This window comes from Halichoeres trimaculatus, unplaced genomic scaffold, assembly GCF_033239565.1.
Source record: "Halichoeres trimaculatus isolate MK-OKI-2021-1 unplaced genomic scaffold, fHalTri1.1 fHalTri1_scaffold_12, whole genome shotgun sequence".
NCBI classification, from domain to species: Eukaryota; Metazoa; Chordata; class Actinopteri; order Labriformes; family Labridae; genus Halichoeres; species Halichoeres trimaculatus.
In genome coordinates this window covers 36,042,017-36,059,108 of record NW_027437190.1, presented here as the reverse complement: position 1 = coordinate 36,059,108, position 17,092 = coordinate 36,042,017, and the positions used below count along the sequence as shown (strand labels likewise).

Sequence of the window (17,092 nt, the reverse complement as noted above, 5' to 3'; positions counted from 1 at the left end):
TCCAGGGAATTTTCTCAGTATGCAACGGACCAGTCTACCTGGCATACTGTTTCCCACAATGCACGGCACTAACACTGTTTGTCTATGTAAGGTTAGGGTTATGTGGCAGGTTTCAGTAAATTACTGCCATCTACTGGAATGAGTCAGCATTACAACTACAATACAACAACACTAATGTTAGACGGTCCGTGAGATAGAAGTGAAGTGATGAGAAAGAAACACCTGTAAATCTTGTCACTTCTGGTTGTAAAAGAGTTTTTTACCTCTACAAATTGATTAAAGTCCATACAAACCAATAATTATGTTTTTTTAATTTGTTTTTTTTTGGTGTAAGATTCTAAATTAAATCTGATGTTTCTGCTGTGATGTGATGAACAAAATAACTAAAATATTAAGATCTACCCAAAGTTTGTTTTGTACATTTTTAATTAAGGTTAAAAAAAAAAATCATTAGCTGTAGCTCCGCCCTCCGAAACCCAAAACCTGAGCAGTTTACTACAAAACAGACCCAACAGAACAGTCAGACTACAAACTACAGTCACACGTAGTCCGTCATACGTGGTTTGGAAAACAGTCCAAACATCAGATCCTGGAGGCCCATGGCGGCTTCATAACTACGGCAAGGTTCCAAACAACTCAGAGCAACGCTATGACCACTTTGAGACACTAGATGTCGTACTTCAGTCAATAACATCACAAACAGTACATCAACGACACATGAGGTGTGATTGGTTCATATCTTTATTTATTTACGCCCAGAGAAATCCAGATCCAGAAACTAGCTTCATATTTATTCCTTTATCAACTCAATTAAAAAACCTGTCGAGCTTCTTTTTGTACAGAGAAAACCACAGAATTTATCAAGAATTGGATCAATAAGAGAAATTGATAAGGTCATTAGTATCAATAAAATCTTTTCAATACCATCACTACTGTTTCTCTGGACGACTTCTTCTTCTGACGGGTACTGAACATTCATATGTATATATATGATGGCCACAGTATCTCCTGATAAGAGGAGGAACTGTTTTTGAAATTTCAAAAATTTTACAAAAAAAATGTAAAAAAAAAAAAAAAAAAAAAGGAATTTAATAAATTTGGAAAAAAAAATTAAAAAAGGAATTAAATATTTTCTAAAATATCCAAAACTTTGATAAAGTTTGATAAATCTGCTCAAATTTTAAAAATCTGAAATTTAAATTTTTAAAATTTTTTTTAAAAAAGTCAAATGAGGCTCTGGAGCTACAGGTCGCAGACCTCTGATCCAGGAGGAGGAAAAGAAAAAGCAGAAAGCTCCAGAAGTTTTTCTTTGTGACGCTGCTTCCTGCCTGCAGGGGGCGGGCTCAGGACACGCCATCACATCAGCATGAGCACGAGACCGGAGAAACACCGAGCGCCCACGGTGCCATCGATCTCTGCAGCTCCTCCTTCCTCACATGTAAACACCAAACAAACCAACAAAACAATTTCCCAATCAACAATGAAGACACGCAGAGCTGAAAGTGATGATGTAAAATCACATCCTCACGTTCATCGCCTCCAGAAACAACCAGAGAGGCAGACGCTGAGCTGATCAGGATCTGATGGAGTGACCTGAATCTGTGTCTTTATTTCAGATTTAAAAAAACAAACACTTAAAGACGTTAACGAGGCACAAAGAGTCGTTGTAGTATCTGAGGATTGGTCATTTCTGCCCGTCGGAGGCGTTAAAGTGAGTTTATCAACAGGAACAATAAAATCATGATAAAAAAAACAGGTAAAAATAGATAAAAAGGTGGAGGTTGGAGCTGCGTCAGGCCCTCTCAGGCTACATGATGGGGTAGCAGCCGTACAGGGCGATGCCACACTGGTTGTTCTTGTTGCGGGCCATCCGGATGTAGCCTTTGTCTCCAAATCGCTCGCCCCAGCTGGAGAGGAAAGACAAAGAGCTGTTAGCAGAACGCTCTGAGGCCGTTTCTCCTCCGTCACACCGAAGGTTTCATTTAGAGCAGCTCTGCAAACACCACCGCTCCACACGAACGTGTTTGTGGAGCTTAAAGTCTGTTCTGGTGTCAGCACAGTCAGCAAACGCTGAGCCCCGCCGCCGCCGCCGGTCTCACCTGTTCTTCACCAGCCAGTAGTCCTGTCCGTTCAGGGTGCCGTAGCCCACGGCGAGCACGCCATGGTTCACTTTCTGCGTGCAGCTCTGGTCGTCGTACACGCCTGAAACAGAAAAACAACAGATCCAGATCCTCTGATTATCGTTTCCCATGAGCAGTTAAACCCTGAAAATGTTTTCAGAAACAACACGCAGCTCTCATCGCTAAAGCTCACACTGATCCCCAAAGTTTCCTGAGGTCAGACTTTTTAAAGCTCCCGTCACGAGGTTTAATCACCGACTGGAAAACACTGAAACCTAAGACTTGCTGTACCTGTAAAAAAAACAGCAGGGATGAACCATAGCTTCTGTATTTACAGCATTTAACTCGTGTTTCACTGTTAAGGAAGAGAAAAATGAGAGTTTTTCATCAGCAGGTTCAGCAGAAGATCAGCAGAAGGATGTTTGTGTGTTTGACCAACAGGAGGCGCCAAAATTGATGAAACCAGAAAGTTTGAAAGAAAACTTTTCAACAGTGTCCTCAGAGAAGCTTCAACTTCTGCAGTTTGAGGAAGTAGTTAGGTCGCAGGAGGTCAACCCCCAGCTCCCACCTGTTTCCTGCCCTGTCCTCTTCAAAATAAAAGCATAAAAAGACACAAATACTTGCTCATATTTCAGTTTTTGCAGATCTGAACTTTGCAGCCTGAAGCTCAGAAAGCTGCAGGTATCAACCGTTAAAAAGCTCTGGAGCAAACTTGAGCTTTAATCTGCTCTGAGGTGAAACTGACAGATGCAGAGAAAAAATATTCTTCAGGGGTCCTCAACCTTTACTCTGAAGGGAGCCATATTTCCTCAGCTCAGCTGGATTAGAGTCATTCAGGAGCCAAAAAATCTACTTTATCTTCACAATGAAGACAAAAAGTGCATAAAATTCCATCAAAAGGAAAATCTAGTTGTTCATATTCATAAAATTGAACATGTAAAGTCGTAGTATTTTATTTTGAATAAATTTGCTACAAAAATATAAACTTAAACAAAAGAAATTTTTAAAAAATAGAAATTGCAAATTTTGCAGAAATGTTCAAAAAGTTGCAAAATTTTTCAAAAATCACAAAATTAATCACAATTAATGTAGTTAATCTGCAAAATATGTTGTTCATTAAATTATAAAAGAAATAGTCCAAATAAAAAAAATGAAATTTCAAAAATTTGCCAGAAATTGAATGAAAAATAAAATTTTCAGAATTTGCCAAAAATTAAATAAAATGAAATTCCAAAAATGTGTTAAAAATAAAATAAAAATTGAAATTTCAAAAATTTAATTAAAAATGAAATTTCAAAATATTGCCAAAAATTAAATAAAAAATGACATTTTAACAATTTGCCAAAAAATCATTAAAAATTGAAATTTTAAAAATTTGCAGAAAATAAAATAAAATAAAAAATGAAATTTCAAAAATTTGCCAAAAATTAAATAAATAATGAAACTTCAAAAATTTGCAGAAAATAAAATAAAAAATTACATTTTAAAAATTTACAAGAAATTCAAAAATCTGTGAAAAAAAACTTCAATCCGATTTCATATTTTGATCATTTTGCTGAACATTTTGCTTATGTCTTGCTAGATAAAAAGTATTTTTATAAAGTTGGAAGTTTAATCAATCCATCTGCACAGAATTAAAACCTCTTTTTCCTTTTTTCTGTCTATTTTTTTTTAAATTTTATTTTAATAATATTTGTTTTAAGCTACGAGGAGCCACTGCAGAGGAGTCAAAGGGCCACATGAGGCCCCAGAGCCACAGGTTGAAGACCCCTGGTCCAGAGATCTGAATCTCTGTGTCTGTTTCTGGTCTTAAAGAAAGGCGTCTGTGACGTACCGCTCCTGTAGAAAGCAAATCTGGGCCGCGTGGCGTCGATGGCCACGGAGATGGGTCCGATGGTGGCGAGCCCCTGCTTCAGAGCGCCCTCGTCCCCCTCAGGCAGGAAGCTGTAGCTGGAGCAGTTGGCGGCGCGGTACTGTGGGTTGTAGTGACACTGCTGCGACTGCTGAAGAGGAGACGGTAAAAGTTTTTAAAAATACAGACGAAGAAGTTTCAGAAACGGTTTGAGAGCAGCTCCTGGTTCCCAAACTCTGACTGAGCTCATCAGGAGAATATTTCACACACACAGAGGTTTACTTTGGTAAATTAGAGACTCAACACCTCCACCAGGCTGCTGGATCAGCTCAGACCTGCCCTCCTCCTCCTCCTCCTCCTCCTCCTCCTCCTCCTCCTCCTCCTCCTCACCAACTCTAACAGCAGTGATCAGATGAAGCCTGGAGGACAAACATGTTGTCCGCTCCGATTAATTTATTGTTGCTCCAAAGAGACATTAACGCAGAGAACAGAGGAGTGAGGAGAGTGTTTGTCTGCAGCCTCGAGGGTCAGACTCAACTTCTCCTCCACCCACATCCTCCACTCTCAGACACTTCTCCACCAAATCTGAGCTTGCTCTGAATTTACATGTTTCCTCTCAAAAACAACATTAACATTCGAGGAAAAACCAGAATCAGAGGAGAGAAGAAGGTTACTGTGAAGGAGGGAGCTTTCTGAGGAGTCAGCTGCTGCTTTTTCACGTTACTGATCCATAAACTCTCTGAGCTGAGTTCATCTCTGAGGAAACTAGACGCAGAAGACTTCCTGCTTCAAAATGTTCAAATTAATGTCGAATTTGCTGCAGATGAGTGTTAAGAAAATAGTTTAGACATTTCAGAAACAAGACGATTGTGTCTGAGCGTTTGATCGAGCATCAGGAGGAAAAGGAGGAGAACTGGGCTACAGGAAATCATTTGTCTCTGTGCTCCTCTCTCTGCTCAGCCACACTTATCAGATGTAGTCCCAGTCCCTTAGAGAGCGGCTGTTCTGCTTCCTCATGTTTTAAACATGGATTAAAAGTAACAATGTGGGAAGTTCATAAAAATCGTGAAGATCTCCCAAAGTTTCCATGAGATTTTCACAAGACTTGTTGAAATAATGAGTTCATCTCATAAGGACCACCTGACTGGGCCTCAAACACCAAGGCTGCCCCAACTATAGATCAGGGCTCTGCAGCCTTTACTTTCATAAGAGCCATTTTTCCTCAGCTCACCTGGATTAGAGTCATTCAGGAGCCACAAAATCTACTTTATCTTCACAACAAAAACAAAAAGTGTATAAAATTAAAAACACAGAAAAATCTTGTGAATAATTATCTAAAAGAAAGGTTGTTGAAATTTATGAAATAGTACACATGATGTCTTAAAAAATATATATACAAAAATTGCAAAAATATTTTCAAAATTTGCATAATCAAAAAATCACAAAAATAAAATGTTAAAATGTGCAAAAAAAAAAATTAACTGAATTAAATAAGTTTGTAAAAAAGAATAAAAAAATATTAGATTAAAAAAAATTGAAGTTTCCAAAAGTTACAAAATTATAAAAAATAAACTCAATTAATTTTGCAAAAAAAAGAATAAAGTAAATTAAAAAAAAATAATAATACATTTCAAGAATTTGCAAAAATTTCAAAAATTAAAAAGAAAAAGAAATGAGTATATTTTTTTTTTTTTAAATTTACCAAGTATCTGCAAAGGCAGAACAGCAGAAAAGCTAGTAAAAAACAAGAAAAATTATCTCCAAGACGTCAGACGGAGTGTTTCCATTTTTTTTTAAAAAAAGCAGACCTGAATTTAATCATTGTCTGCTGTAAAGTTTGTCCAGAGAGCTGGCCAATCACGCTGTACTTACGTATCCGGTGTAGGGGTAGGACGCGTCGGAGTCGATGCCCTGGTTGTCGATGACGTACTGGAAGGCGCGGTGCATGAAGCCTCCGTCGCAGCCTTTGTTCCCGTACTTGGAGGAGCAGTCCACCAGGTTCTGGGGGCTCAGGTCCACCAGTCTCCCCGTGGTCTTTGCTAACTGACCCTCCAAGGCCCCCGCAGCGCTGAAGGCCCAGCAGGAGCCGCAAGAACCCTGGAGGAAGAAACACCTTTAATATCCTGAGCGTGTCCCTTAAGTTCACTTTAACAGGTTTAAAGTCTCTGTTTTCAGCAGGTCAGGGCGTTTCTGAAACAGAAAACCTCTGATGTGAAGTTTTGGGAAGTTTTGGAAAGATTTTCTCCAAAGATTCACTTCACTTTTCTCCTGACTCTGAGTGTTAAAACCTCTGACCTCAGATAGGAAACGCTGATTTAGCCGATCTTCTCCTAAACAAAGTGATTTCTAACTGAAAATGAGTCACGCAGAGATCTGGGAACACTAAGTGTTACTAAACCATCTGCTGTGGTGACGACTTCCTGTTTGAACACCATCTCTGTGACAGCAGAGGAACAGGAGGATTGTGGGAAACACGTCTCATGTGATGACTACAGCGAGTTTCCAAACCTGCATCTTGACTTTGGTCACCCAGCCCTTATCCCTCCAGTCCAGCGTGTCGGGAGCATCGGCGCCCGTGGCCCCTGCGAATGGAGATGGCGCCCTCTGGATGTCGGTGGGGGGCGTGAGCGTGGCGAACTGCTGCAGGATCTCCTCTTCTGTCTGTGAGGAGGAGGAGGAGGAGGACAGGATCTGGTCTCAGACTCATTCATAAAACATATTTCACACCACAGTGATGTGAAATGAAACTGAAACTTCAGTCAAACATTGATTATTTTATATTTTCAATCTAACTTCTTTCATGTTTAACTGAAGTTGTTTAACTGAATGTCGTTCAAACATTAGCTGTTTGGATCGAGGGTGTTCAACCTGTGGCTCTGGACCCTCATGCGGCCCTTTGTCTCCTCTGCTGCAGCTCCTTGTAGCTTTAAAAAATATTATTTAAATAAAGAATAGTTATTTTTCTTACAGAGGGTATTGATGATTAAAGACACTGACACTAAATAAAATCATGTGTTAATGTTTTGCTGAACTAATTATGCATCACCTCTAGCAATTAAGCTTTAAAAAAAATTGTGACAATATTCAAATTTTGAAAAAACATCCAGATTTTTGGAAGATTTTGCAAACTATTGCAACTTTTTTCAAATTTAAAAACTTTTACATTTCTGAAAATCTTTGCAAATTGTTTATATTAATTTTTTGGGGGAAAATAATTCATAATTTTTTTTTGTTTTAAATCACACATTTTTTTAAAAAAACAATTTTTTAAAATTTCTGCAAATTGAATAAATTAATGCAAATTACTGCACATTTTTAACAGTTATTTCTTTAAAAAAATAACCTTTTTTTCTTAATTATTTTTTGCAAATTTATGAAATTTTAGCAAAGTTTTGCAATTTTTTAGAATTTATTTCCTTTAAAAAATTGCAACTTTTTGAAATTTCAAAATTTTTGGAAGATTTTGCAACTTAGTGAATTTTTTTTTTTTTCTCAAAACTCGTTAAGTATATGGCATAACTATTTTTCATTTTTTCATATTTGCAATTTTCTAAATAAAAGACATCACATGTAGAATTTTATAAACAAAAAAAAATCTTGTTTAGATATATGTTCAATAGATTTTAACTTTGTTTTGAGCTTTTTACATTTTATTTTTGTCCTTTTAAGTGAAGATAAAGTAGATTTTGTTTCTCCTGAATGACTTTAATCCAGCTGAGCTCAGGTAAAATGTCTCCTAATAAAGTAAAGGCTGCAGACCTCTGGTTTGGACGATCAGGAAGTGAAACTAGAGAACAGGGGATTTACTGCAGCCTGGTAAACATGAGGAATAACTGACGTTCTGTGTTTTCTCTCTGATAAACCTGGATCAACCCTGGGGACGTCTGAATCTCACCGATTGTTTTCAGAGCTTTTCAGAGAAAACAGCTGCAGCCACGGCTGAAAGTCACGTCAGGTCAGCGAGCGGAGCAAAGACGCTGAAAGTCTGCGTAAAGGTCAGGATCTCTGGTTAAACTCTGCTCAGACCCTCACAGAAGCTCACCTCAGATATTTTATTTAAAGTCTGATGTTTGAGACACGTCGCAGATTCAGGAAGAGAAACGTGTTTGCTCCTCCTAACATAAGGAATGTCTGCAGGACTCAGACTGTGAACTACAGCTCAGTCTGTGACCGACAGAGTTAAAAACTTCACTGAGTCCAGTTCATCCATCTCTGATCACAGCAGAAGGAACAGGATGGGTTTTTGAGGAGAGAGTAAGGTTGGCTCTGAAACGGCTCAGAGAGCAGGGCTGTGTTAGTGAAGGTGCAGAAATGTTCAGAGGACGATAAAATATAAAGTTATAAAGTCAGCTGATGTCACAGATCTTACTTATAATCTCTGATAATGCAAAAAAAAATGTCTTTTTATTCTTTTTTATTTTGAAAATTTGTAGATTTAAAGTTAAAAACAGTTTTTTTTTTATTCTCCTTCAAATTCTTTCTTGGTTTTCTCAGAAGTTTTACTTTCTCCCCAAATTTCAGGATCAGAAACACTCTGTTAATCCCACGGGGAACGTTTGGTAAATTTAGCTGGTTGAAAACTGATTTTCTCATTTACAGACTTTTCATTAAATAGAGGCAGACTCTGTCACCACTTTTTTACCGAGCTGGTCCTGGTCCTGGTTCTTTGTGTTTCCACAGACAAAGCTCTGGGTCCAGGGGCTAAAAACTGGATCTTAGCAAACACAGACTCTTTACTGGGTCAGAGCGAACCACGGACTACGTCAGGGGCCAGGGGGCGGGGCTACAGTAACCAACGAGCAGTGGTGAAAACAGTCGTTGTTAAAAAGGAGAGCTGCTGAGAGTCATCTGTGGTTTTGTTGGCATTTTTGCACACACACACAGATGAGCACACTCACTATGAATGACGGTCAGGAAAAATAAAGCCACAACCACCACAAGTCACAGTCTCCTCAGATGTCTGTCTAACATGAGTCTGGTTCTGTCCGAGGTTTCTGCCTGTTAAAGGGAAGTTGTTCCTCTCCATTGTAACTTACTAAATGCTGCAAAGTCCTGTTCTCATGGTGGATTTAGATAAGATCAGACTCCTTATCTTGTCTTGATGTTGGGTTTCTGCTAATAACATTTTATTAACATTTACGGGTCTAGACCTGTGAATGTTTTTGTAAAGTGTCTTGAGATAACGTTAGTTATGACTTAACGCTATACAAATAAAGATTGAGTGACTGATTGATTGACAACAATCACAGATTAAGGCCCTTTTTCACCAAGTTTAACCCCAAAATGCAAAAATGCAGAGAAAAAAAATCTGTGTTTACGCGGAAACAGGTGACGCAATGACGTAGCTCCAACGTGGCTCCTTAGTGATGGAAAACCAAACCAGTTCTTAGGAAGAAAGTGACAAGAACTACCAAACGAGCTTTGCTGGAACAGGGGTCTATGATGTCACCCATTCGTTTCTGATGCAGAGATTTGAAGCCCATGGTCGATGGCGGCCATATTGAAAACACTCAACTCTACCTGGCTGTTTGAGTTACGAGGTAAAGAGGCCGGACTACATCCTCTCCACAGACAGCTGCAGGGTTTCCACCTGTCAGTCAACTCAGACATGACCATATATGGGCAAAACTCGTCACTATAATAACAAGTTATTAAAAAAAATAAAAAAATAAAGAAATGTTGAACTCAGACTAAAAACTGTTTCCTGAGCCAGAGTCTGAACCTGTTTGGTTTTGCTGTGAGGATCAGCTGCTGGAGCTGATGTGTCTGTGGTTTCTGGTTTAACACTTTCACTCAGCGTTCATGTTTTCAGAGCAGAGCTGGCTGCTGCGTTTGGCTCTGAAAACTGACTCTTTCTGTGTAATCAAAGAGACTTTTTGTCTGTAAATGAATTTGTGTTCTTCCTGGAAACCCTGGACGTGGATGGTGAGCGGGTAAACACAGAAAGTGAAGTTTCGTCTGGAGAAACTTTGGTGAGATCTTATGAAACGCGTTTCCTCTGGCCCCGCGGCCCCTGAGGAGATCTGAGCTCCGACTCCTCCTGATGCTGGAGTCGCTCCTCGCTGTCAGTCCTGAGCTGCAGCCATGAATATGTATCCTCCTGCTTCATATCCCCAAACTAAACTGCATCTGATTAAATTAGCAGGAACCCACTGACACGGCGCTCGCGCAGCCCGTGGGGCCTCCTGGGAGCCCAGCGTGGTCAATACGGCAGCGTGGAAACAAAAACTCTCTAATCTAAAGATTATCTGTGAGCTGGAGGTTCAGACTCTGCTCTGTTCCCGCTCCGCGCCTCCCTGACCTCCTCCTGTCGTCAGCATCCGGCTCCTTAATGAACAAAGGTGATCACCGCGGATCGATGCGGCTCCACGCCGCGGCGAGGAGGAGGTGCTCACCATGTCTCCCATGTGGTTCATGCTCAGATCGTAGGTGTGGAGCCCCATCGAGGCCTCCAGGTTGTGCATCGTAATGAGCATCAGGTTCTTCTCCCACAATCCCCGGCGGCGCACATCTTCCACCTCGAGAAAAACACACACGAGGTCAGAGCGCGTACGGGGAAATAAATCGCATGTATGGATTTTTTCTGCGTGGAAACAGAGAGTTTCACGTTTCCGTCCACAAACCTCGTTCGGGTACTTTTTCTCGTGCGTCTTCTTCCACAGCTGCCAGTGGTCGTCCAGCCGCCAGTCGAAGGCGCTCGCCACGCCGAGAGACGAGGAGACGAGCAGGAGGCTCAGCAAGACGAGGCCTGTGAACACACACACACACACACACACACACACACACACACACACACACACACACACACACACACACACACACACACACACACACACCACAGAGGAGTCAGGATGTCAGCTCAGACGGTTTTAGCGTCAACAAACTTTAAACTGAATAAAAACAGAATCAGCTCCGATCAGCTGAGGTTAAAATCAACAAATAACGACCCTCTGGATCTGAGACGCTCAGAGACGCTCGGGGAGCTCGCTATGTGAGGGGGAAGTGGTTTCACAGGCGGGTTTCAGGGACCAGCGGTGAGGTAAGAGGTAAGACGCCTGCTGCAACTCGTCCTCAGCTCCCACAGAGTTCAGCAACTTCCTGTGCAGCTCGTTTTAAAGCGCAGAGATAAATTTATCGTGTGTTTCTGTATTCACAGCAGACAGATCGATCCGTCTCTAACGTCTCTTTTCGATCAGCTGATTCAGGTCAGGGGGTCACGCCGTTCTGCCTCTCCACAGACACTTTGACCCAACAGGAAGTCAGGGTTATCAGTTTCCTCCACTAACAGCTCTGTTTCCTTCAAACCAACAACGTAAAGCTTAGTCACACAGCGTCAGAGTTTCTTTCATGTCAAACGCGTCTTTCTGGGAGCTGAAGCTCGGCTCAGGGTTTGTGGGGTCAGGGTTTGTGGGTCAGGGTTTGTTGAGTCAGGGTTTGTGGGGTCAGGGTTTGTTGAGTCAGGGTTTGTGGGGTCAGGGTTTGTGGGGTCAGGGTTTGTGGGGTCAGGGTTTGTGAGGTCAGGGTTTGTGGGTCAGGGTTTGGGGTTCAGGGTTTGTGGGGTCAGGGTTTGGGGGTCAGGGTTTGTGGGGTCAGGGTTTGGGGGTCAGGGTTTGGGGTTCAGGGTTTGGGGGTCAGGGTTTGGGGGTCAGGGTTTGGGGTTCAGGGTTTGGGGGTCAGGGTTTGTGGGCTCAGGTTTTGTGGGGTCAGGGTTTGTGGGGTCAGGGTTTGTTGAGTCAGGGTTTGGGGGTCAGGGTTTGGGGTTCAGGGTTTGTGGGGTCAGGGTTTGTTGAGTCAGGGTTTGGGGGTCGGGGTTTGGGGTTCAGGGTTTGGGGGTCAGGGTTTGTGGGGTCAGGGTTTTGGGGTCAGGGTTTGTTGGATCAGGGTTTGGGGAGCTGAAGCTTCAGGGGTCAGGTTTCAGGGTGGAGTGGCGGTCTTTGGGGGAACAGTTAGTACGGTGAAAGGGTTCATAAATCATTCGAGGTTTGACGGAAAGACAAAGTCAAACAGGGTTAAGGCCCCACATCCTTCACATCAGGAAACAAAAAATTTAGAAAATTTTGTTTTTGACAGAGGCCACAAGAAAAATTAGCTTGAAACTAGAAAAATGTTTTAATACAAGAAAAATTTCTCTTCATCCACTGGCAGATTTTTTTCTTACTTGTTACAGTAATTCAGACCAAATTTTGTCTTTAAAAAACTAAAAACAAGAGGGTTTTTTTGGACTGCTCAGGTGAACGTGGCTCAGATTTTGTCTAAAAAATCATTTTCTACTGAAAATCTGATAAAACCACTTGGTAAGATTTTAGTTTTTTGGAGTGTACAGAGCAAAGCTAGTTTTGTAACCTGAAGTAAAACAAATTAAAAATGCACAAAGTTGTATTTTTGCCAAAATGACTTTATTTTCAGAGTTTTTTTTTTTTTTTTATTCTGCTCCAAACAAACGTTTTGTTTGATTGTTAAGAACACCAAATCTTAGAGGGGTCCGGCTGCAAAGTCAAGTCACATAAGGATCTGGATTTATTGTTGAACCATTTTTAAATCTTGACTTAATTTGTTCCAAAATGATTATTGTTTTTTTTTTTTTTTTTTGTCAAATTGAAATCCTCAATGTGAGTCATTGATTACAAACTGGATAAGAAAAAAGCTACCTCTTTCCTCCAGCAGAGGGCGAAATGTTTCTCTCTGACTCATATGATATGTAATTTTTGGGGGGAAAGTATAGCTTCCGATACAGTCTGTAGACTTCATCATCATTATCATCATCATCATCATCATCATCATCATCATCATCATCTAAATCACATGGTCTGCTGTTGTAGGAGCCATGAATGAATTTATAGTTTCTTAGATTTAAGGTTTTTGGGGTGTGACATCGTTTGTTTATTGTTTGTGAGGCTGATTTGTTGATTTCAGATGTCTCTTAATTTGACAAACACTCTAAGTGGTGATTGGTGGATCATATGGGACGGGGCGGAGCTATGAAATGACTTCCTTTCTGAAGTCAGCTGTCACCTTCTGTTTGGCGTGGCTGAGGGCGGGAGCCTGAGCCGGAGTCACTGAGTTTTTTGTTGACTGCTGTTTTTATTAGATCACTGTTAAAGTCATTTTTCACCTTACCCTCAGTTCATCATCAGTTTATTGTTTTTTTCATCAATAAAAAGTGAAACGACTGTTTTTGGATTGAAGTGATTTTTTGATTTAGTGAGTCAAACACATTATCAACCACTTCTTGGTTTTTCTACAGGTGTTAAAGAAGCAAATGAAAAATTCCCCAAATTGAAAATATTTAAGAACCACATGAGTTTAAATGTGCTTTCATCTGCTTTTGAGGCTGGCCTCCAGTGGACACTCGTGGTACTGCAGTGTGAAAAACGACCTGTTTCCTGTTTGTCTCCAGGATTCAGCCTCAGCTGATCGAAGATTTAGGATTTTGATCTCAGCTCAGAAACAGAGTCAGCATCAGTCATGTGACCTGCCTGGTTTTTGGTTTTATCCTCACAGATTGTTTCTGAGCCCGTGGTGTCGAGCTTTCAGGTCTTAAAGGTGTAAAATTATCTGTTTTTGTTTTGGTCATTTTGCCGTTTTGCTTTTCCCCCTTTATCTCCTCAATGTGACCTGTCTTTATTTAAATTGACTTTATCTCCATATTTCCTCTTTTTATCCCAAAATAGTGACTTGATAATTGTCTTTCTTTCTTTCTTTCTTTTTTTTATGTGTGTGTGTGTGTTTTCATTGGTCAGTTCTACATTCTATTCTGGAACCAGAATGCTCTGAGTTCTACAGATGATGCGTCTTAAAGAGACGGTAACCAAAATGTGTTTGGTTTTATCTGAAGCTGTGTGAAGCTTTACGCACCGATCTACAGCCCAGCTCAGAATAACCCTCACAGATCTTCATGTGTTCACCATCGTCCTCCTGATCAGACGTTCAGCTTCACTTCCTCAAATTATGAAACTATTGAACTTTATATAAACCACTCTCTGCCGTAGTCACAAGACCAGAAATGAAAGTGATGATCAGGCCATAAATTCATCTGGAGGCGTCAAAGAGTCATCAGCTGCTGCGAGACCACAGGTGAGGAGTGAACACTCAAGTCTGAGCCTGAAAACAAGCTGAGAGCAACGTTCAGAGACGTCACGCAGGAAATCCAGACCGACACGGCTCTACAGTGACAGGAAGTGAGCCACACACCTGTTTCTACACCTGGAAACAACAAAGCAGCTCAGTGTGTAGTTTAAGTGTGTTACACTCACACCTAACAGTCTGACAGTCTGACACACAGGAACCAGAAAACATCATTAAAGAGGAGAAACAGGAACTTTTTTAATTTGATAAAAGCAAATATCTGTGATGGACTAAGAGGAAAAAACTTGGGTCAAAGTTCAATCAAATAAAAGTGATTAACGAGTGTAAAATTAGAGTTTCTGTGACGTTTTGGCTTCCAGCAAAATTTCACCAACTTTAGTCCAGATGCTAAACTTTTCAGAAACTTTAACTGATTAAAAGTTATTTTTCCTCTGAGCTATATCATCCAAAAACAAATGAACCCCTGGATAATAAACAGTAAAAGAGTGGTCGAAGCAGTTTCAGGTTAAACTTAGTGACTTAAAGCTCTTTCAGAGGCCAAAAGGAGAAAAATCAGTCAGAAACATCAGCTCCAGACAGATTTCTTAAAGTTTAATTAATCTAAATCAACATTAAAGCCAGCCTGTTGGTGTCAGAGCCTCCAGCTGACTGAGGTGATAAATTAAGCTCGGTTTGATTAAAGCAAACAGTCTGTAACAGACTCAGAGTCAGTCCAGGCTCTAACTTGTGAACATTAACTTCTTAAAAAGTAATATTTGACTTTCTCCAACTAAAACCTCCCAAACTTTAAAAACTGCAGAAAAAACACAAACTTCACACTGAGACAAAGACAAAGTGCTGAGGATATTTTAACAGCTCAGATAAACTCACTCGACCTGCACCGAGCGCACAAAGGAAACTTCAAACCGAAACTAAAATCTGAAAAACAATAAACGTCATAAATCTGTGATCTACGGATTGTTTCCGTCACAAATGTTCCGTTAGTTCAGTAAAGTTTCAGGTTTTTGATGAAAGTTTGGATTAAAGAGTTTAACTCACCTTGATCTGTCAGAGCCATCGCTGTCAGTGTGTGTGAGTGTGTGTGAGTGTGTGTTCCTGCTTGATATTTCTGAGGTGTGTGTCACATGATCAGAGTATCACTTCTTCTTCCTCATCAGACACACACACACACACACACACACACACACACACACACACACACACACACACACACACACACACACACACACACACACACACACACACACACACACACACACAGCTTCTCAGTAAACACCTGAACCAGAAACAGAGGAAGAGGAGGAGAGTGTTCGCGGAAACAAGAGAAAAATATCGGTTAACATTTTGACTTTTACCGCTTTAAAACATGAAAATGAAGAATGAAACTTTATGAAAGTTCACGAAGAGGAGTTAAAGTCCATCATTTCTTCTAAAACCATGAAAATATATCAAAATAGAACCGTTTACAGAGAAACTCAAAAGTCCCTCTGGCGCCCTCCGCAGGCTGAAGCGTGAATTACGTCATCAGCGTCATAATGAGGAAACGTGATGGAAACACCAGATTTAAGAAAATAAGATGCTCAGTCATCGTTTTTATCGACGTGAAACATATAAAAGAGGAACTGCTACGTCAAAGAAAAGGAAATATATACATTTAATGAATAAAAATGGACAGAACGCAGACAAAAAATACCGAGTGAAGATATTTAATTGCTATTTATTTAAATTTCCTCTTTTAATCAAATATTTTTGTGTATGTGAAAAGGAAATATGTTTTACCAGATTTCAATTTTATACAAAGCCTATTTTTTTTTCAATTCCTTTTTTTTTTTTTCATTTTTTAACTTCAATAATTTTCTAAAATGTGTACATTGTTCTAAACTCCAGTTGAATGAATTATGATATATTATATTATATATTATATTATATTATATTATATTATATTATATTATATTATATTATATTATTTCATATTATTTCATATTTTATTACATTACATTATATCATGTTATATTATATTATTTTATATTATATTTTATTTAATTAAATTATATGATATTAGATTTTATTATATTATATTGTTTGTTTTTTTATATTTATTCATTAATACATATGTAAAATGTTTCTTTTCCACCTTTTTACCCTCTTTTATGTACTGAACCATAATTATTCTTACTATTACCATAAAACTACTAATTCTGTACCATAATTCTTTGTCGATTTCTGTTTATTTTCTTATTCATTTATATTTCTTTTCTTCTTATTGTGAATTGTGGCTAATTTATGGCTAGGACCTTATTTTTGAGGTACTCAAACAAATATTAATGGAAAAAAAGAAAACAAATACAATGATAACAAAAATGAAAATGAACCATATAAACAATCCATAAAACTATTCCTGTCCTACCCTACAATGTCCGTAGTTTGATGAGACTTTCAGAATAAAAGCTGATAAATCCAGGAGCTGAGCTGAGGATTGTTTGAGGTGAAATAAATGTTAGAAATAAAAATAGAAAAAGCTGAGACGAACTAAATGGAGGTAATACAAAAGACAATGAAGCATCTAAAACGGTAATCTATAAAAATCATCTGGAATAACACGGAGGAAAAATAAACTCTAAAAACAGAAAGATTAAAAACTGCTGAGTTAAACGATGAACAGTTTGCTCTGAGGATGAAACACTCAGACATCCTCCGTCTGGAGAAATAATCTGATTAATAATCTGAGCGAGGAGCTTCATCAGGGGGTAATTTTTCAGAGTTTAGGAGAGAAACGTTTGTTTTGACTGAAGCAGAGGTCACAGAGGTCACTGGATGTCTCCCTCCGTCTCTGAAGTCTGGTCTGGAGCTGCTCACAGAAACATGGACCTGGACCAAAGTCTGGGTCAAGAGCCGGAGTTGACCCGTCGGCAGAGGTCAGGAGGTCGTCGGTCTGCGTGGCGGTCTGCCAGATGGTTCTGGGCTCTGAGCAGGAACTAAAGGAAGTGAAAAATCAGATTCTGACAGGACTGAATTTAAGGACGTACTGTGAGGA

The 17,092-nt window shown here is 39.6% G+C and overlaps 1 protein-coding gene across 2 annotated transcripts; it reads right to left on the bottom strand.

Moving 5' to 3' along the window:
* Window positions 1-1,248: 1,248 nt before the first annotated feature.
* ctss2.1 (cathepsin S, ortholog2, tandem duplicate 1) lies at window positions 1,249-15,192 on the bottom strand. 2 transcript variants are annotated; one of them, XM_074683462.1, is made up of 8 exons: window positions 15,097-15,192; window positions 10,596-10,720; window positions 10,368-10,490; window positions 6,481-6,633; window positions 5,845-6,069; window positions 3,955-4,120; window positions 2,100-2,202; window positions 1,249-1,907 (listed from the first exon to the last, which is right to left on the bottom strand). In XM_074683462.1, the coding sequence occupies exons 1-8, from the start codon at window positions 15,113-15,115 to the stop codon at window positions 1,808-1,810; spliced, it is 1,014 nt and encodes a 337-aa protein (XP_074539563.1). In that variant the 5' UTR covers window positions 15,116-15,192; the 3' UTR covers window positions 1,249-1,807. The 2 variants fall into 2 exon arrangements, with proteins under 2 accessions (XP_074539563.1, XP_074539562.1); XM_074683461.1 differs by having other exon boundaries at window positions 1,252-1,907; window positions 3,955-4,123.
* Window positions 15,193-17,092: the final 1,900 nt, after the last annotated feature.